The following is a 21,448-nucleotide window of genomic DNA, read 5'->3' as shown; positions in this document are numbered from 1 at the left end:
TCTAATGACCTTATAGATTCATGGTGGGGAAACTAAAGGATGACACCTGTCACATTTATCTCATTGGTTACCTCCTGAGCAGAACCACAGGTATCAGGGAGGGCAGGGAACTGCTGTCTTACAGCCAGTCATTTCTTTTATTGTACATGTGGACCACATTTTTTATAGCACAATGTGTTATTTTGTTTAATTTTGGTCCACTACATGTGTATAATTATTGAAATGTAGAATTTCATCATGTATATAAATATTCAGTAGGTTACCTAGGCTTTGCAGTTTTTATGAGTATGTAGCATTGTTGGTTATCATCTGCATGGCCACCAGGCCAGCAGTTTTGCCTACAAAACAGCACATAAGTTAGATCTGTAAAAAACTTTTCCATGGAAAAGTGAAATCATGTGAACTGTGACCTTTTTTTTCTCTTCTCTCTCTCTCTTTTTTTTTTTTTTTTTTTTTTTCAAATTTTAGCTCAGAACACATTCACTGGAAAGACTGAGAAGAATCTCAAGGAAAATGCAGGAGGTCCAGCAAGGCAGGGGGGTCTACATTTTGCCTTTTATGATTTCTTGGATTTTGGACCCTATTTTTGTTTGAGCTTTTTTTTTTTCATGAGATTTCCAGAATGTTCCTTTTGAGAATGCAAAGCAAAACCTGATGTTCATGAGTTGGACAGCTCTCTAGTTAGAAAAAAAAAAAAGAACACAAGTTGTGCGTAATATATTACTAGCAGTTCTTTTTTTAGTGAGATAGGAAGAACTATAACTCCAGTAGTGATTGGAATGGTCCATTCAAAGAAAGAAAAACATCTGTTCTGCCATGATGTGTTTTTCTTACCTCCCTTCTGTTAGGAGCTTCTCCCTGCCTGGAAGCCAGGTCACCCTTTCTCCACTTTCATTTTTTTGAAGTGTTTCATTAGCTATCCTGCAGGTGTTCTGGCTTAATGAATCTTTGTCAGGCATCTTGAATTTGTCATACTCTGTGTGGAAATTCTCTTTAAAAGTTGACAGAACTGCAGATTTTCTGCATCTTAGAACTTAGTTTCTTGCTGTCTCACATGGCAGTGCCATTTCATTCTGTCATCCATTGAATCTGTGTCTTAAAACAGATAGGATCTTGTTTTGGTTCTTTTACTCTCCTTTGTTTTTAATTTCTGAATCAGAAAAATACTCTTCAAGCATAGCTCTCACTGAAAGCTTCTGCTGAGGCCTGCACCCAGTGAAAACTGACAAATTGAAGAAGGAGCATCTCATCAAGGGAAATGTTATATGGCTGCTGTTGTGCTTCCTTGTGCCATATAAACCTGCAAATCTGCATAAGCGAAAAGAAGCAAGTAAACATTTTAAACTAGATGAGCTGAAAGAACTGAGATTACAGCTGAGTAAAGAATTTCAGATATACATGCTTAATAAAGCATTAATTAATGTTTACAAAACCTGGACAGTTCAGAGAGACTTGGAGTTAGACTCATCTACTATAGAGAAGAAACAGCTTTCCTGGAGAATCCTTTCTCCAAGAGTAACGGCTGTCAGGGATATGCTCCTGTAATTATTACCTTGCAGTCATGATCCCCTTTCTGTCACCCACGGGGGATGAGATACCTTCGTGTATGTTACTCTTTAACTTGTAATTTGTTCTTTAAAAAATACTTCTCCCAGGTGGAGCCTTTTGTTGCAGCCTCTTTTGCCTTAGATAATATGCAGAGTTTCCACTGTGATTATATTGTGTTAAAATCACTGGCTGTCATGAAAGGAGAAAACAAGAAAGCAGGGTTCTAAAACAAGGGAAAGTTGCAAAATACCAATGACTAAGTGACAGTGAGTTGATGTTGAATAAATACTGGCAAAACCATTCCTCACTGGCATTCTGTATATTTTTTTCTTTTTGTTATGAACCTTTTTTGGCTCTTTATGGGTAACAATTTGAACATAACATCATGATTGATAAATACAGAAGAAAAGTAAATGAGCGTGGTGTTCTATTGAAGATATCATAACATCGTGATGGGTAACTACGAGAGAAATGTGAATGGATCTGTTTTTCACATGTGCTGAAGTACAAGTGGATGAGAAGGGTGGGTTTAGGAAACAACAAGTGTTATCGGCAATGATATGAAAGTTTAGTAAGTTAATTTTCTTTAAAAAATGTTTAAGACCAGAATATAATGTAAAAACATTCATAGTTATTGTTTACATAAAGACCAAAAGAAACAGCTTTTATAGATAATTTATTTGGAAGATAAATCTGGAAGCATGCAGTCATGCTCTTCAAAATTTTTAACATTGAAATCTTCTTTCTCAAAAGTTTTCCCCCTGAAGTCCAATATTTCTTGCTTTGCTTTTGGAAATTCAAATACAGATTCTCCTGCTTGGTATGGTACAAAGCAAAGCAAAGGCTGAGGATGAAAGGATTGAAATGTTCTAAGATTTCTCAGAATGGAGCACACAATGGAGATACAGTACTTTGGTTAGGTAATTTAAAAGCATTATGGCAGTAAATTCTTCTTGTCAGGAGGGGCTTCTTTTGTAGGAATGACTCCAACAAAGATGAATAGCGTCTTGTATGATGGTAGAGTAGGTTTGCATTTTAAGTGGATTCCAGCACCAAACTAGTTTATTTGTGACCTGTACAAACTGCTTCATGAATTTAGGGCAGTGGGAGCTTCTTCTGTTGAATTCAGTCTTTGTGCAGAGTGACACAGAAAAAGTTCATAAACCACAGTAGGTATGAAGTGGTAACAGGTTTTGTCAATTATTAAAGCCAATTATTATTGTCAATTATGAAATTCTTATAGAAGTAAAAAACCTTTGATATGCTTTCCCCATGTCTTTGAAGGCAAACAGTAGCAAAAATTTGGAATTTTAATCCAGATTCAGTCCACCAGAAAAACTCTTTAACAAACCCTTAAGTTAGACACTGAGCTTTCCAAACCACTGTAGAAATGGGAAAATTTTAACATCTAACCAATGACTGTGTAAAAAGGGAGCTTTCCTTGATCAATTTCATACAATCTTTTTGAGTGAAACAAGTAACCTGTGCAGCTACTGGTGGGTTTTAGCCATGTTCAGTTTCAATAAGCTTATCAAAATGAATTAGGAGTATTTCCAGTAATGTTAATAAGTTTGGGATTGAGTCCTTAGAAGTGGGTGACTTATTTTTTTCTTCATCCCCAGGCCTTAGGTACCAACTTAAATAAATATTGTTTTGCAAAAGTAAAAATTTTAAGTAACACGATAACTAGTGTGGATAATGGCAATTGGTACATAATTTTTCTAATTCTGCACCATGTAGCTTGTTTCCTTTGCATTTCCGACTGAACAGTAGGGAAGAAACACAACCCTAAAACTAAGAAAAACCCGCCAACTTTAAAGTCTTCTTTGTATACCTGCACAGTTTCTGAGGGAATACTTTAAACGTGAAGTTGCAGGGTAAAGGTGAAAACCCCAATTGAATTTTGGCTTGTACAGATCAGAAAAACAGAGGTAATTTCTAAGTCTGCATGCAACATTAAAATGTATTAATCTTTCCAACTAGTTGTCATCTGAGGCATTAGAAAAAAAGTTTCAAATTCAAAACAGACTTTTGTATCGAGTATGGAGATATTTCTGAAATACATGTGGCACAAAATAGGGAAGCAATGCACAATTTTCCCTTCTTTTTCTTATCTTGGAAGTGGCTTGTCCTGGTCACCTCAGAATGTCATGCAAATAAAATCTCTGGCCAAAGTTTTACACGCAATTAGAGGAGAACAAGCTGCCATATGGAGGGCTTGAGAGGAGCAAAAGCCATGCTCTGAATAGACACAATATAGAAATAGACTCCAGCTTTCTGTGCTGACACAGCTTAGGCTGCTTCTGGAGTGCCCAAGCTGTCCTCTAGCCACAGTATGACCATTACAGGTGGCTGTCACAATGAAGGCTCCAAGTATAAATACAGCACAGGTAGCTTTATCCTCTAGTTAAAAGACTGTAAAAGTTTATTTTTAAGCCTAGGCACGGCCATGAGTCCCTAGACAGTATACAAAGCAGGGTGTCTTACCTCCACTCTGATTTTACACTGTTCACTGTTGGGGATTTTATGGTGGGAAAACATCCTAGGGTAAATGGGCTCCGAAGTATCAACTTTTAAGTAGTTGGAACATTACCAGGACTTAATTGTGCTACAAGTTACTCAAGAGATTTAGCCTTAGTTTTTGTACCTGTGAGGTTGTGACAAGGTGTCAGGATTCCTAGCATCTTTAAGTTGCTCTGGATAAACCTTATCAAAACTGATTCATTTAACCAGACTGGAACATAGAACTGTTCTTGTGACAAAATCAGGCAGTCTCTGTGTCTCTGGATCTGAAGCTGGTTGAATTGCGTATAGTGTGTTTGTTACTTGGTCAAATGAATTTGACTTTTAGCTCTCAGAATAAGTTTCCAATAGAACATGGAGTGTGGGAATATTTTCATTTTATTTTTAAATCCTTGTCTTGACTTACACTATGATTGATGTTCACCGTACCTAGGCCAGTGAATATTGCAAAGTATTCTGTAAGAACAAGCGCCATTCCTTGTAGCATTTTAAGCAATATTTTCTACTTCTCTTGCAGTACTAAGCTCGTATTTTGTCTAAAACATAGTTCAAATCATTGTGCAAGTATTCAGAGATGGTCTTCTGATAATTGCTCTGGAGTTACCCAGATGCAGCTAACAGGAAAAATTAAATACAAAAGCAAAGCTGCACAAAGCTCATCAAGTGATAACGCACAGCTAAATAAATAGTTTTTTTGCAGATTTTGATATAAACAAAGTCTTTCAAGTGATATTTACCCCAAAAGTGATAGAGATGTTCCTCCCACTGTCTTCTCTGCATCTGAGTACCACCATCAAAAGAGAAGAAAGTTGGTGGAAAGAAGAGGTGGGATGGCTCTTCTGTTGCCTCTCCTGTTCAGGCCTGACCAGATGGCTCCGTGTCTCTGTGGAAAGTTATCTGGCTGGTTCCTCAACTCATTTCACAACCCCTTCCAGGAAAGAAATCCTCTGCCTGTGTCTTCTACAGCTGTGCTTCTGCCTTCTTCCCATTGCACACATTGTCTCTTTCTTCAGCCACACTCTGGTTCCACTCCAACAAAGGCAGCTGGCAGCAAGAAGAGTGTGCTGCAAAAAACTCCATGATAAAAAGGGGTAAAAACCTACTTAACTTGGGGCAGAATTAGGGCAAATAGGTTGCAGACACTTCATAGGCTTAATTTGACTGTCAGAAAATCAGCAGCCAATAACGGATGGGAAGAGTTTGGTCTGCTCTCTTGTAAGCTGCCTTGTTTTCCTCTGTCACCCCAAAATCTACTGCAGATGACCCAACCTTCCCACCCAGAAGCAGTGCTGACTGCATGGAGGAATGTGTCACAGGACCTCTTGGGAATGCGAAAGCAGCAACTCAGATCAGTTTCATCAAACAGGAAATTGGTTTCTCCTGGTTTTGTTGGTGTTTTGATGAAAACAAAGATCAGGACTCTCCACAGAACTGGGAACCTCTTCAGGCCAAAACCCTTGGGTTTAATTTGTTACCACGCAAAACAAAGCCAGACCAGCAGCTCGCACTTCCAATGCAGATGTTTTAGTAGGGACCACATCTGAAGGTAGTTTGAACACTTGATTTTTTTTTTCCCCCCAGTCTGAATTTTTTAAAATTAGGAAGCATTTTCCTCTGTTATTTACCTTCATAAGAATGAGAAGAATGAAGAGATTTTTTAGTGTGTATGGGGTGTGAAGTTGAGGAAGATTATTTTTATAGAAGTTTAGTTAACTATATAATCTGATCGTAGTTATGTGATTTATTTAGAGTCTGAAACTGACGGGTTTGAAGAAAAAAAATCATTAAGCACTACATTACAGTTACTCATTAGTGTAAAGTGTATAAGATTTGTGTAGGTGTGTGCAGCTGTACTGATTCTGTGCAAAGCTTCACCCTGTTGTAATAACTAAGATCTGGCTCCTTCTCCTGGCCATGAGGCAAATCTACCTTTTTTTTTGTGTGTGTGTGTGTGTGTTTTCTTTCTTTTTTTTTTTTCAATGAGAGCAAAAGAAACATTCTGAGGATAGCTAAAAAATAAGTGGATCTTAGGCCCATGAAGTTCAAACAAAGGATGTTCCCTTGTAAATGCCATAGTGAACACCCATGCAAAGCTTCCATCTCCTTGTGGGTTACAGTTTGTTACTCAAACAAGAATACCAGAAGATAAAGTATGAGAACTTTCCTACATTGTGGCTGTTAATTCCACATGTTCTTTTTTTTCACAGCGATTATTGCTATTAGTTCCAGTCTGTTGGCTGGTGAGTGCTCCACAGAACAGTGCACAGTATAACGTTCCTTTTCCTGAATTCAGGCTTCCCTTCAACTATGTTTTTTATGGTTTTCTGTCAAAAGAGTGATTACGACGTTCTTACTGTACTCCCCCAGAAAAACTCTTATGTGGAAATACACACAGGTGGTATTAAAAACTACCTAGGGAGAGACAGGAAACATCAGCATTCAACTGGAACATAGAAACATCTACACTTTTGGGGACTGGGAACACCCTAGGTATTCACATTAATTTAAAGACATATATTTATATTCTGAGTTTAATGTCTGCATAAAAACCCGTGGAGCTCTGAATGAAAGTGTTGGCCTCTTACTGTGTTTCTTCTTCTTGACCCTCATTTCACGCTTTGCCCATCTGCTGCCTGCAGAACATCCTGTGAAGCCTGCATAGGCCTGGGAACTTTGCTCTGCTGCAGTACTTTAACACCATAGAAGACAAGCCCAGAGCATGTATTGACAGTGTTTAGGGCTTGTTCTGGGGAGCCCAGGCCACTCTAGAGGAGCTCTGGTAACATTAAAACCAGTAGCTAACTAGTTTGAATCTTCTGCATCTTTTTCACCTCTTTGGCACAGAGGTGCCTTAGCCCTCGAGAGAGAGGGTGTGAAAGAAGGATTTGCCTGCAAGAATGTAAGGTGCTTCAGATATTGCACTTTTGAGTAACTCAGCTCACAGGATGGGATTTTTTAAGTACAAGAAGGAGTGTGGTAGGCTTGGTAGCCGTATTCCGTCTTGGTGTCAGCACAGAACCTAAGGAGAATTTGCCATACCTCATGGTTATATATCAGAAGAGCTACATATAGTTGAGCTGGTGTTTCTTTTGGTCTTCCATTATTATGTCATGGAGTCATTGACTTTTACACCTAAAAATGCTCTGGCCGTCTAGTCCTATTTCTGTTGTAACCCTGGCAAAAAATACCACGTTCTGAAATGCAGATATTTTAGCTCTTTTTAGAGCCCAAGCCATTGCCTCAGTATAGCGAGGATCAAATTATACAATCCCTTGCAAGCCCTTTCTCATATTTTTTTATGTTGTGAGTGGTAGAGGAGAAAAACACACATGTACAATGTTGCTCTCTTTTATTGCTGAGTGGGAATTCAAGATACACAGCCTTGCAAAATGCAGGAGCATATTAAAAACACAGCGCTTCTGGGAGCATCCATATTCTTCCTGGTTGGCCAAAAACGCTTGACGGAGTTCCCCCACTAGGGTTGCAGGAGTGTTGGCTATGTCATGACACAGGGGTGCACAAAGGCAAGGACACTTGGTATTTGTTAGTGACTTCCATTCATTTTTGCAATGTCAGCAGCTACATTCCTGTTCACGTAACAACTTTCTTAAGCAAGTAGCCCTCCTCATGTTCACAGCTCAAGCCCATGAGAACAGAAGTAGAGTGACCACAAGAAGTTTGACTGGGAGATAGCATACCAGCCACAGACCGTGAGGCATCCTCTGCCAACATCTCTTTAGTGAAACTGAGGTATATTAGATAGCTGGGGGTTACTTCTATTCCTGTCTCTTCTAGTACATGGCAGGGATGCTCCTTTCCATACTTGTGCACTGTAATGGCAGTCCTAGCCTAGGTGCCAGAAGGTTTGTGTAGATCCCCTTATTGTCTTCTTGTCCCCCTACTTCTCTTTACTACCTATCCCTCAAGATGTAGGTGATGGATTACAGCAGTTAACTTGTCTGTTTTTTGCCTGAGACTGAAATACAGGCAAGTTATAAAGGTAATGAGTCCAAAGTCTGTAAATGTGATACTTCATTCACAAAGCTGTCTGTAAGGTCTTAAAATTCGCCTCCAGGGATGTTAGGAATTGATTTATTCTCATTACTTTTAGAGTCTCTTTAGGGAAGCTTCCCATGTTGAAATAGAAAGTGCAGTGCCTTATGCATCCCTAGGCCATAAAAGAAGTTTGCCATCTGTCACTTGCATCCCTCAATCATTCATGTGCAGAAGTGCAAGACGTTAGTGCAGAATACTGGGCTCCAAGTCACAAAAAACAACAGGATATTTTTAGATAGCATGAATTATTATGTGAACTTGTCTAATTAAAATCAAATGCTGTTTAGAAGTAGATCTTATAGCTAACAATCAGTGGTCTAATAACCATAAGTCTTATTAGATCCAGTAAGCAGCAATGTAATCATGCTTATGCCTTTTTTTTCTCTTTTTGCTTCAGATTGCAGTTAAGAATTTTTGTTCTCCATCTCTACGAGTGTAGACAGCCTTGTTTGTGGCAAAGAATCTCAAAAAAGGGCATGCATTTAGAAAGGAAGGTATGACCAGAAGCGTGGCGGACCTTTTTCCTCCCAGAATGTACAATGGACCTTGCTGTCCTTTAGAAAGCGAACCAGTGATTCTACTTCCTCATGGTGGTAAAAACACTTGAAACTGTGAAGAGGCTGGAGAAGTAGGATGTAGAGCTCAGTTTCACTTTCAGGCACAGAGAGACTGAGTACCAGGCAGCTCTTGAAAGAATCTCACTGTTGGCTGCTCCTCTTCTGGCAGCAACAGCAGGCTGTGTCAGGCTCTTTTAAACAACTAGACTTCAGCAAAGCCTCCAGATGTTACAGGTTGCTACTTCAGCACGTGTTTGGTTAGCACTGATAGCAAGAAGGGATCGTGCAAACACATAAACTCACTGTCCAGGGATTTCTGCTTTATGGGAGAACTCCTGCATTGCAGAGGGTTAAGTTCTTCTGGAGGGGCTAAGGGACAGAGACCAGGTGAGTGCTGCTTAGTTGGGGGGCAACAAAGTTGGTGGTCAGAAGTGGCTTCATGAAGGTTCTTCACAGAACAAAGCTTTGTTAAGACTGAGTAATAAGGCTGTGTATGCGGTTGTGCAACATAATGCAACAGTATTTTTTTTACCATAGCTTTTGTGGTAGTAAAGTGTAGTTTGTTGGCGGGGCACACGACCAAGTACTTAAAACACAATTCTTCAGTTCAAATCTGAGGTGACCCTTTTGCTTGCAGCTGACCATTTCAGCAAGAGTCAGATCCATCCTTAAGGAAGAACTTACTTCCTTTCTATTTCATATAAAAATAAGAGTGGAGAGGGACAAGAAAAAATGGTCAAAATGAGATGAAAAGACTTTTTTTTCTCTGAATATTTTCTGAGGAAGCAGCAGTTAATACAGAGTTATGTAGTTGTTCTCTTAGCACTGTCATGTTCCATAAACAAGACTCTGTTTTGATCTTCATAGTTCAGATCGTTTTGAAAGAATTCAGGGGGTCCTGTGAGTCTCCATAAGCATTTTGCACGAAAATTGGTCAACGGAATTTATAGTATTTTTCACAGTAAATCATGGGTACCAGTAACCATTTCAGGAATTAAGTAGAAACTCCAACATTAAGAGTACGGCACTTTTCTGAACTCTACACAGGAATAGCTGGGTTTGTTTCACAATATGTGGGGAAAAAAATTGGCAAAAACATCACTTTTTATTGTCTGATTATTGGCCTGAGCCATTGCATGTGCTTCAGTTCTCTTGAGTTAACCAAAAACTGTCTGACTCTCACCCTGGGCTGCTAAGTAAATAAACATGGAAATAGTGACATATGTTCTCCATCTGCACGGTCACGTGCTGTATCGTCTCTGCTCAGAAATGTTACTTAATAGGAGTATAATCGCTGTTGTTGAAAAGTATATTTAAATGATAAAAATAAGGGATGTAGAAAACAAGCCAAATTTGGCACCTAATGCAGTAGTGACAGTTTATTGAAGGTCTGGGCAGAAATGGCTTCACTTTCCTGTTTATAATAGCTTTTACTTGCTACATTCCCCATCTGTGATTCAGCAGCTGGAGCTACTCTGATCTGCAGAGAAAGGAGACAGAAATAGGTGTCTTTTTTTTTTTTCCCTTCGTGATCACACACAGCAACAACTGCTGGGAGTGGGTGTTGGAAACAACAGCAACAGGGGAGCATTTTGCATTGGACGAGAGTCCTGAATTTGCATTCAGGACTATGCAGGATTCTGTTAATATATTTTACCAGGGAACAAATTTGCAATTTCTGCCTGTATGAGGAGAAAAGCTGAGGACTTGGTGTCTCTGGCTCCTCCTGGAGCATGCAGCTCTCAGGAAAGCCGGTTCGCTTGTTCAGTTTGAGCAGTCATATTTTAATTATACTCTTAAGTCTGAAGAATAACTGAACACAAAACTGTCTGTAGGTGAACACGGTGGAAGTGGATCTTTAACCACGAGGGATGTTCTTCACTACAGAAACACACCAGCACTGGGAAGCCCGGGGTGCATGTTTTGTCAGCTTCTAAATCCCAAGCCCTTATTTTAGTTAAAATTACCTTTCAGAAATCCCGGGAGAAGGTGATCTGTTGGTTTAGCCCTGTAACATGTAACATGAGACTCTTGCTCTTTGCTTCTGGAAGAAAGCGTAGGCTGTGCTGAGCAAGTAAGCGCTGGCTGAGTTGTGATGATTTCAGCGTGTCCCACGAGCCACAGGCACTGGAGTAGACACTTGGTTCAGCTTCTTCTGGGTATAGCACATCAGGAGTTGTTAAGGAAACATTTTTTTTTCCCCAGCCCCAGGTCAGGCTTCTCCGTTTCCAAGTACTCCCTCTTCCCAGTTGTGCATAAAGGAGGACTATTTCTTGCTTTCCAGCGTGTTCCTCTAGCTCGTGCAGAAGTTAACTGAGCAGAATGTAACGCATCCCAGGCAGAGCTTTTTCACTGTTCTGATACTTCCACTATCACTCGGGGTTTGGTCTAAGCTTGATTTTGGTCCTTTGGGCACCTAATACCTGTTTATTAATCCTTATTAGGGAACTGATAGATTGACGAATTTATTGGTACAATGAAGATTAATGGAAAGGTAACAAAGAATATGGAGTGACTTTTCTCTCTGCATCTGATTTGAATCCCCATCTGCAAGTGTATCTTGGTCATCCATTTTCCTTTCTGGCCGAAAACCCTTTCTGTCAAAAAAGCGAAGAGGATTTATTTGATATATTGTATAATGGGTAGACCAAGCCTAGGAAAAACTGGGCTTCCAGTGCCTTCAAACCAGACATATATTACATCTCTAAAACAGTTATTTGCTCATCTGTTTGTAGCACAAATTAAATAAAATGTGGGGTTTTTTGTTTGTTTGTTTGTTTGTGTGTGTGTTTTTATTGGTGGTGGTGGTGATTTTTTTTTGTTGTTTGTTTTTTTCTTCTTCTTCTTCTTTTAACAGAACCTGCTTTACTTCAGCCTGTTTGTAGTTCTTTACAGCTTGGAAAAGCAAACATGCAACTTCACAGCACATGCGTTAAAATGGCAAATAAGTGCACCTAGGGCAGGAGGATAATGTTCCTTTTCAATGTTTATTAATTTAAATAGTAGGAAGCTATCCAGAGACCAGGGCACTTAGAACAGGCACTTACAGTAGCCTGTGCTCTCACATCAGCAGTGATAAAGTTTTACTGAGGAATGCGTGTCTGTGATTATGTGAAGACCATGTCCAGAGAGGCCTCTGTACTGAGTGAATCATTTTCAGACCTGCTGTTATCTCCCTTTTTAAGTTTGATTGTGTGCAGAGTTTTGGACACAAAATTATCACTTGCACATAAATGATTTCATAAGTAATTTGCATGGTAAACTTTACACAATCAACTGATTCAGTTTGCCAGCAACTTTTTAGTACTTCTGGGGTTTGTTGTTTGCTTTTAACATGATACGTGTTAGAAATGTGCAGGGGCATGAGGACATAGATCAGTGTCCAAGTTCTAAAAGTCAGAAGCTGGCATGGTCTGATACCCGTACCTCATAGGCACGTTCATACTTGGCTTTGTGTATGCTCTGCAAATGCATCACCAAGACTGCTTCTTTAATGTCTATACAAATGGCAAACCTGTGACAACTGTCTAAAATGCCACTGAGATCTTGACCAAAAGAGCTTCATTTTAGTACATGAATGCCATTTCTGTTTGTAGTTAACCAACAAAGTTCCTAAGCTTCACCATTAGCTTTACTTTCCTTTGTAAGCTTAAGCTCACAGTTCTGCTTTTGTAGATTGTTGTGGTTTGGCCCTTCACTAAATGCAGACTGTCTTCCACCACAGCTAACACAGAGCTGCCTCAGTACAGGTTATGTCACATGCTAATTAGTGACTGTTAACGTGCCCTGCATTGCTGGATGGGTTTGTAGAAACCACAGCTGTGTATCAATGCACTAGTGTTCTAGCTGTTGTAGCATTTCCCAAAAAGCCGAAATGGACATATCTGTTGTGAAAGTGTGTGAAATGGATTTTGTTGCAAAATCACATAGATTGCACAAGTTGTCTCGTGTATCTTGAGAACTTGTAGCCTGAATGAAGCATGAGTAGGCTTCTTTTTGAAGATAAGTTGCAAGACAGAACCAAGGTTTTCTTTTATATTCCTAAGCCACATGCTTTGAGTCAATGAATGCTTTTGAGTTACTGTCTGTGAAAGTATATATGGTAGTCTTTATTTTTGACTTTGGAGAGAATCAGTTTTATTTTTATGATCGTAAAACATTTTAAAACACTTTTAATAGCTCTGTGTTCTTGCAATGCACATGTATTCTTCAAGTATGAATCTACTTAAGACACTCACTGTGCTTTTGACTTATGCTAATTGTTCTGATCTAAAAATGTCTTTAAACTGGATGAGAATGGATTTTCTAGATATTCTTAGTACTGCTACTATTACAGTAGGATATTTTGCTGTTAGAAATATTGCTTTGAGGTAATCCTATCTAAATACCCTGGCCCTGAGCCTACGCAGGGATGCTCAGCACTGTTGTGGCCCAGGGCCAGACTTCCCTGTGGAAGAAGATCCTTGTAGGCATCATAACTTTTACAAGGTGCTATCACTCTTGAGCTTGTATTCTTCAGCAGGGAGATTATTCCCCCATGCTCTGTATGCTTGGGGTGCTGAGATGGGATGCTAACCCAAGGGACTACATTTTCTTTCAGGCAACTTTCCAGTTCTCTTGCCCTATGGGAGAGGATCCAAGATTCTCATTTTTATTGTGAACAAGTTATTTCTGCTGAAACTTTGTTAAGGCTGTTTGAAGTGCTTGAAGATCTCTATCTAGAGCATCGCAAAGTTTCATTCCAGATGCTGCAGCCTACTTGGTAGTGCAGTATTGCATTTCTGATGTCTCTTTAAACTCAATTAAAAGGTTTGGCTGAACCTGTCCCCTCCGTACGTATGATGTGTAAAAGTAGCTGAACTTTGGACTTGATTTAGTCTGCTTCTCTCAGTGAGAGGAAATTTGTAAATCTAATAAAGAAATGGAGCAAAATACATCAAATGAGAACTGAGAAGACATCTAGCTTGTTAAATTGCTGATCACATTGCTATGACAAGAGATGTGTAAGGAATACTGACAAAGAGCAGATGGATGAGCAGGTTCAGAGCTGTCTGAAATTAATGCAGAGCACATGCTGGGGATAAAAGGAGGTATTAGAGCTGGAGAACACACTGAGACACAGTAGAAATCCTTTTCTGATCCCTACACTTAAAGGTAAGCGCAAGGATTTCTTTTGCAGTCTTTGTACAAGTCATACATGTCAAATGTTTAACTAAAGCCACTTCCTTGCATATTTCTTGTAATACTAGCATGCTACTGGCTCTTTTTTTTTTTTCTTGCCTTTTTTTATGGCACCATACATGTTGCAAACTGCAGAAGAGTGGATTACAGTATCTGCCAAAGGTTTCAATTTTTTTTTCCCACTAGCTTTCCAAATGCATTTCATGGGCACGAAGTGCCTGGTCTGACATACCTTTCTTATAGAAGATTAAAAAAAAAAAAAACTTTCCAGATAACTGAAATGTAACAACAAAAGCTGCCACTTCTAGAAACAGTCTCTCAGACAGGGATGCAGTGTATGGTAAGTGTTTGAGAAGCAGGCTTAAATATCTTAGTGTACAGATTCAGAGAGGTATATTTCAATGTCCAGAGAAGTCTGTTTTTATACTAGCCCAACTAAACATTTTTTGACTTGCGAATACAAGGAAAGAAATCCACAACCCTAGTTTATTGTTTGGTTTAGTAGAATGGATCTGAAAATTACAACATCTCTGGCCATTGGTGCCCTGAGTTTGCGGAATACTTTGATTACAAGAGCAGTCAAGAAAGATTACTGCAAAACATATGGAAAAGGTAGGGGACTGGGGAGTTTTGTGCAGTCAAAACTCCCATCATATGCCTCCCTTTGCAGAGGCCACTCAAAAATGCAGTAGCAGCAGGATGGCTTTTGGAGGACGGATGAAGGACTGGGTATCACTGCATGTTGGTCCAGTGAGACATCCCACACTTGCTCTGCTGCAGCAGCAGGTGGGAAAGCATCAGGAATTCTGTTTGGTGTGAAACAGGGATCTCCGTTCCCTCCATGCAGGTTGAATTGCAGCCCTAGGCATCTCCTTCCTTCGTTTTCCAGCTTAAGCTGACCCCGTGCATTATACTTGTAAAGCATATTTTGTTTGGCAGGCCATTGTCAAGGGACATACAGCCCTTCATTCCCATTGTTTCTTCTAATAGAAAGCGTGCCTGGGTCTTACAGGACTTAGTCATGATGAGAGATGAAGATACCAGTGTAGAAAGATTCAGCACGTGATAATATACTGTAAATTCTTTGTATTTTCATCTTCATGAAAGTTTTGGCCTTTATTTAGTAAAATAATTAAGCTTTATAGTGAAGCCATTTCATGCTGCACAGTTTACAGCATGAATGATGGCAAATATTGCTACCACAGTACTTATTTCATAAGCAAAAGTCAAGGTGACAACTTTTCTAATTTTCATGTTTATTTTGATTTTGCCACAGCATGAGAATCTTTGATTAAGTAAAGCAATGAGAGATAACCCACACCCTCAGGCTGAAGTTCTTCTCCTCTAAAGACATAAACATGAGTTAATTTGACTTTTAGGTTGTCCTGGTGTTGTGGACTTCAAAGTAATTCTAGGCACACAGTGGATTTTCCCTATAGCTTCCAATGAATGAATAAAAATGCAAGATGTTGTATGCCAGGTCAAAGATCCACATAACCAAAAATCTCCTGTCTGTGTATGTTCAGTAACAAAAGCGGAGGAAACAGGAAAAGAATAGTATAAACATCCAGTGATCATTGTTGAGAGATTCTGTGACATATGATTGTATTATTTTTAATAGACAGCAGCAGAACAAAATCAAAATAGATGTTCATAGTATACTCTGATTCTGGGACAGATTCCCCACTTGGTTACGCTTAATACTTATGCATATAATCAGTGTCATAAAAGTAATTATAGTGGCATACAACCAATGTAACTGGAAAACTAGGTTTGCTTTCTTCATTTAGGAAGTTTGGGGATTAAGCTAAAGCCATTTTTGTATTTGTGATTTGCATCAGAGTATCATTTCATTTAAGCTTTACACATGCAGGGAAAAATGAGAACTACAGACTACAGTCAGTACAGTATATAGAAAATAGAGCAATAGTATATACAAATAGAGCTCAGGTTGATGTGGGAGAGAGCAGGATATTGCCTAGCTGATTCCTGTCGTATCCTGCTGAAGATAAATCCTTAATCGGATCCTTCATTAGCATGAAGTGTGGAAAGAACAGCTCAAGCCAGAGATTACTTACTAAATGTAGTTAGTGGGAGAAATTATGCATTGAAGAAAATATGAAATCCCTCAAATTAATCTTTGAAATACCTGGAGTTCGACTCTCCTCTCTCTTACACTGGGATAAATCAAGAATAATTCCATTTCAGTGACTTAGACATACTAGCATAATTGGAGAATAAATTGAGCTTGCCTGCTCCCCCAGGATTTTAAAAGATTTACATTTTTAAGGCAAAATTATTTGCCCTTCAAATTTGTACTCATACATTCAGAGGAAGAATTGTGACCCCATGTCATAGACTGTAACCCTTCAATATATGATCTCTACCTGCTTAGATGCTGGCTGGAGTCTTCTTGGCACTCTGTGGGTTCAATATCAGTTGGCTTAAGTTTGCCTCTGGTTTTAGTATTTGCTGTTTAAAAGAAGCTAAACTGGATAATTCATGTTAAGTGATTGGCAAAGGTCTGAAACATACCTTGTTCTATGTAGTCACTTTTACGGCGTTAAATTCCTGCTTGAAGATTAAAACATCAAGTTAGTCGTTATTGTATGCAGGCAGTGCAGAATTCCTACTGAATTTGAAAGTCTGTCTTTTGATTTTTTGAGGGCTTCCCAAACCTTCCACATCCATTGTTCAGCTTCACACAATGCCTTCACATATATTTATACTGTCCATGCACCTCCATTGACTGAAATGTTTTTATGCCTACCCTGTAGGTTTTTGTTTCTAGCAAGCCTATGTCATACTTGCTTTCCACTGATTCTCTTCTACATGCAACTGAATATATTTTTTGATAGATAAAGAGATAAAGTATGTTGTATTGGTAGCCTAAGTCATCATGCCCTATAGTATTCCAAAAGAGAACAGACATACTGGATTTTCTTACTTTTTTTTTCAGTTAGTTGTGTACCCCAGGAGAGCATAACTGAGGAGGATAATGCAGGAGGCATGCTGAAGTAAGCATTTATTATTTTGTTCTTATTTCCTATGAGAAGACAAATGCACTGACATTACCACAATAGAAAATGCATATAATTGGCAAATGTCCACCATATTATGAAAGCAGGTTGTTGTTGATGGCAACTTCAATGTGAGCCATCTTTGTGTGCTTGGGGAGTTTAAGACGCATGCCTATTTGAGTTATCACACTAATCCCTGCTACCAGATAGCCTTTCATTCCTGTAACAAAAACGTAATCCTCTGCTGTTACTCAGTATTCATTGTTCTGGTCTGAAGAGGGAATTACATTAAACAGAAGGCAATTTCTTGTTCCTCCCCATGCTTCTGGACAAAGAACAACATGGTTCCTATGTAGGCAGTAGTTAAATCTTTTGTTGAGAATATCATGCATGTACACGTGCACATTTGCACATTTCATGAGTGTCCTCTCCCTTTAAAGGCTGATACCATTTAAATTGTTTCCACATTTCTAAAATTCCTACCTTTTTGTCATTCTTGAAAGTGCCAGATAAATTCTTATTTACACTGGGGTTCATCCACACACTGTTTTGAGCCTTTTTCCACCATCATATTGATGGCAAGGGAAAGCAAGCTTTGAAAAAAAAAACTAAATTGTTTTTACAGATTAACACTGGAGAAGGTGATCTGCAGGCAGATTTTGTGGGTATAGAGGGCATGTTGGTGAGCGCAGACTGGCAGTTAGAATTCTGTGAAAATTTGGCACCACTTCATTCTCAGGAGAGACCCCAGAGAAGTGCCTGTGCAATCAGTCACAGATGGGACCACTTGTATTCTCCAGATGAGATTCCCCCACAAGTTCTTTCTCTTGCTGATGAATGCATCGTTGTGTATGGACTTGAGCCATGCTCTCGTGGTGTCTGGAGAAGGAGGGCAAGGGTCATCAGTCTAGCTGGATCAGGCATGGACAAGTCTACAGCAAGTGGCTGAAGCTCTGCTTTTCCATCCATAGCTGATTATGGATGGTTGTAACTTAAGCTGTGGCCAGGCTAACCTCTGTGGGTGTGATGGAAATGCGCAAAGGTTAGGGTGCTTATGCTCCATTCTTAAACCATCTCTTGGCATCACAGAACAGACTGCGATCTCACACTCATGGAAGTAGCTCCGTAAGCAAGTATTGAGTTGTGCAAATTTTCATTGTGGCTCACATGGAGTTTGGTAGCTGAATCTTCCAAGGAGTAGTGTGAGATCAATGTGCAGTTCAGGAACAGAGGCTTGGAGAAAACTCTACATACAAAGTCTAGGTAACATGTAGTTCAGCTTTTTAGAAAGGCAGTGGCAAGCACTTGAAGCATAGAGAAGCAAAACAAATCAAAGCATTTGGAAAAACTTGCCTTTCCCACTAGAGACCTTAACAACAACTTCATCATTATGAATTATCTCCTGCAGCTTCATTGGAAAAACTAGTTGTAAGTGTACTTTTAGAATGAAAATGTTTACAAGAGACCAAATACGCAAGGAGAAGATGCCTGCACAGAAGAGAGGAGAGAAGTAGTAACTGTTCAAGAGGAATGTCTTTGATGGGAAGAACAGGTGAACTGTATGAAGGGGATTTTTTTGCAAATGCTTTACTGAAAGTCCCAGAAGAAAATTTAAGAATTCCCAGCTCTGATTCTGATTGGATACTTTTCCCTTTTTTTTCTCCTGAAAAGTTTTCATTTATATTTCTACCCTTTACTTTTGGGGCATTTTCATAGTCTTTTTAAAAGTGTATTTAAAATACATATCTGTAACATTGAAGCCAATTTATAATGCTCATAATCACCCCTTAACTCGTAACCACTATGACTGCTTTCTTCAAAATAAGACTGCAAATTTTACTGAAAGTGAAATAAAAATATTATCTCTGGAAGCCATGCAAAACACCATGCTTTTCTTGGAAAGAAGTGCTAACTGTTCATACAGGTTGATCTTTTAGGACATCATTCAGAAAATGTGACTTATTAAAGTCGAATCTCCCTTGATGGGTTGAGAAAAAGGAGGCTAGAGTTTCTGTTGGTTTTGGTTTTGGGGGGTTGTTGGTTTTTTTTGTTTTGTTTTGTTTTTCCTTTTCAGTTGCCAAGAAAGCAGAATGTTGTTTTCATTAATAAGACAAATGTCAGATTATTTTAGCACGTAGTTTACAAAACAAACATAGCTGGTCCAATATTTACCAAAATACAAGACTGATAATGCCAGAATATTTGAAATCCGGGAAATGAACTTCAACAGGAGAAACCAACTTTAGAGACAGATTACATCTTACCACATAAGGTAGAAGACACTTGAAGGCATTTATGGTCAGGTTCAGTCACCTGATGGCTGTGGAGCTGAGCTGTTCATTGCCAGTTGTCTGTACCATGCAGAGGTTCATCAGACGGTGAACAGTGGCTGTACTTAGGGCAGGAAATGAGAGACAGACTTACCTGCAGTCTGCAAGTGAACGTATGGCCATTAGAAAAATTTATAGACAATAAAATTAATGAAGTGAGAGGTTCACTATTAAGTAACCTCTAAATATTTGCAGAACTTTACATCGGGAGATATGTTTTTCAGCTCAAGTACCTTTGAGTTCTGTGTCAAATGGCAATCTGACCAGTCAGTACTTCATTTTATCAGCACCTGGTAAATAGTCACTCTCCTGTTCTCACATCAGCTTTGTAAAATAAATAAAGATAATTATTGTAATTTCCTGAAGAACAGAATTCAGAGCAAAGAGAGACTTATCCCACCCATCTGAAGTTCTCATGTGAGAGGTCACTTTTCTGTATGCATTTTCCCTGTCTCTGAAGATATCTGTGGATCTCTTTAAGACTTGTACATTAGAGTAACATAGAGTTACAAATGTTAAATGGGATATAAATGGCTAGAAAAGCATCTGGGAGCAGTTACTTTGATTAATTGGTTCATTGTTTGTGGTTCATACATTACAGAAAGCATAGGGTGTAGATCATCTATAAATCATAATGTGTAAATCAAGGGCAGGCGTATTTGTGAGCTTCTTTTGCTAGTTTAGTGCTAAGAATTTGTGTGCATTAAATTTTGGTGTAGTTCTTCTGTAGGTTAGGATTTTGTCTGAGTTAACTTTGTACAGCTGTAAATCAGGAATGTCTTCGTGAGGTCAGTGCAGGTTTTATCGCTGGAAATCTGGTGTCTTCTGGGACTGTGCATCTTTTGAAGAGGATAATTCATGGACTTAACCTCAGTCCTCAGGCAGACGTTGACAAGACCTTCAGGGGGTTCAGTGGGCTTTAGTTCATCTCTGTACAACTCTACAGGCTTTAAGTTGAGAACGTTCCTTCCCTAAGTGACTCTGGCTATATGAGGAAGAATGGAGGAATGTAAAAAATGTAAAGCAACACTCTGGAAAAGCGATACTAGCTGTGAAATGTGGTACCCTGAACCTCTTTTCTTCTTCTTTTGTTTTGCTCAACAGCTTGTCCCCCAGGAACATACAAGCCTGAAGGTTCACCAGGTGGAATCAGCACTTGCATCTCCTGTCCCGACAAGAATCATACTTCTCCACCAGGAAGTACCTCCATTGAGGACTGTACGTGCCGGGAGGGATATCGTGTTGTAGGACAAACCTGTGAAGGTAAGCGTTTCTAGCCAGAAGCTGAAAAGTCCTGTAATGCACAGTGCAGTTCTGGGACAGCTTCATTATTTATCTTTGAAAGACAAGTCAAATCACATGCAAGATTTTCTGTCTCTCTCCAAAACAGCAAAAGTACCAAGGTGCAACTAGAATTGGAAATGGAAAAAAAATTGTTTTCCTTCAGTAGCCTGCTACATTCCAGCTGGTGTGATAACTCTGTTGTGGTTGTTTAATTATTTAGTTGTTCACTGCCCTGAACTGAAGCCCCCTGAAAATGGTTACTTTGTCCAGAATGTCTGCAACAATTACTTTAATGCGGCCTGTGGGATCCGGTGCAAAGCAGGATTTGATCTCGTGGGAAGCAGCATCAGGCTTTGTCAGACAAATGGCCAGTGGTCTGGATCAGAGGCTACTTGCAGAGGTATGGATGTGTGTTTGAAAAGTCATTTTCTTCTGGGATAGTTTGTTGTCCATAGTGGTTTACTCTGGTCATTGCATGGTTAGGTGTGCAGGTCCGGCCCTATTAAAGGAAAGAACATTCCAAAGGCAACCTTGGTCATTCTGTTTCCCTCCTCCCTAATAATAAGATGTCTACAAAAGAAAATGTAGAACAGTATTTGCTAGGTAGTTAGTCAAACATATAACAAGGCCTTGCCACACAGGTGTCTTACAATGTGCGTCAGTCTTCTCACATAGACAGACATTGGCTTACAGTTCCTTCGTATGAAGAATTAAAGTAGGAAGGCCTTGAGTGTAGTCCTCTGAAGATTTTTGAGTGGAGTTTCACAGGGGAACAACTGACAGTATCCGAGGAGTTTGCTGTAAGGGAGCATCTGCTGGAAAAGTAATAAACAGAAGGATTGAAAGGGAGAAGATGTGGGAAAGAGAATCCTGAAAAGCATTTTTTATTTCTATAGCTCTTACGAGTACTTAGGAACACAGTTTAAGTTTTTTATCACTTGCTTTTGCC

The 21,448-nt window shown here is 39.3% G+C and overlaps 1 protein-coding gene across 5 annotated transcripts in view; it reads left to right on the top strand.

Annotated features, from left to right (window-relative positions):
- The window catches only part of SVEP1 (sushi, von Willebrand factor type A, EGF and pentraxin domain containing 1), a 127,778-nt gene that overhangs the window by 25,571 nt on the left and 80,759 nt on the right, over window positions 1-21,448 (top strand). For 4 of the 5 annotated variants that reach the window (XM_083815952.1, XM_083815953.1, XM_083815951.1 and 1 more), the window contains 2 exons: window positions 20,320-20,478; window positions 20,720-20,899. In XM_083815952.1, coding sequence (XP_083672078.1) covers window positions 20,320-20,478; window positions 20,720-20,899 — 339 coding nt within the window. The remainder of the gene's footprint in view (window positions 1-20,319; window positions 20,479-20,719; window positions 20,900-21,448) is intronic. The other variant, XM_083815954.1, reaches the window with a different exon arrangement.

This window comes from Anser anser (genome assembly GCF_964211835.1).
Source record: "Anser anser genome assembly, chromosome: Z".
In the NCBI taxonomy this organism is placed as follows: Eukaryota; Metazoa; Chordata; class Aves; order Anseriformes; family Anatidae; genus Anser; species Anser anser.
Note: the sequence above shows the minus strand (reverse complement) of the source record. Positions and strands in the feature narration are given on the sequence as shown.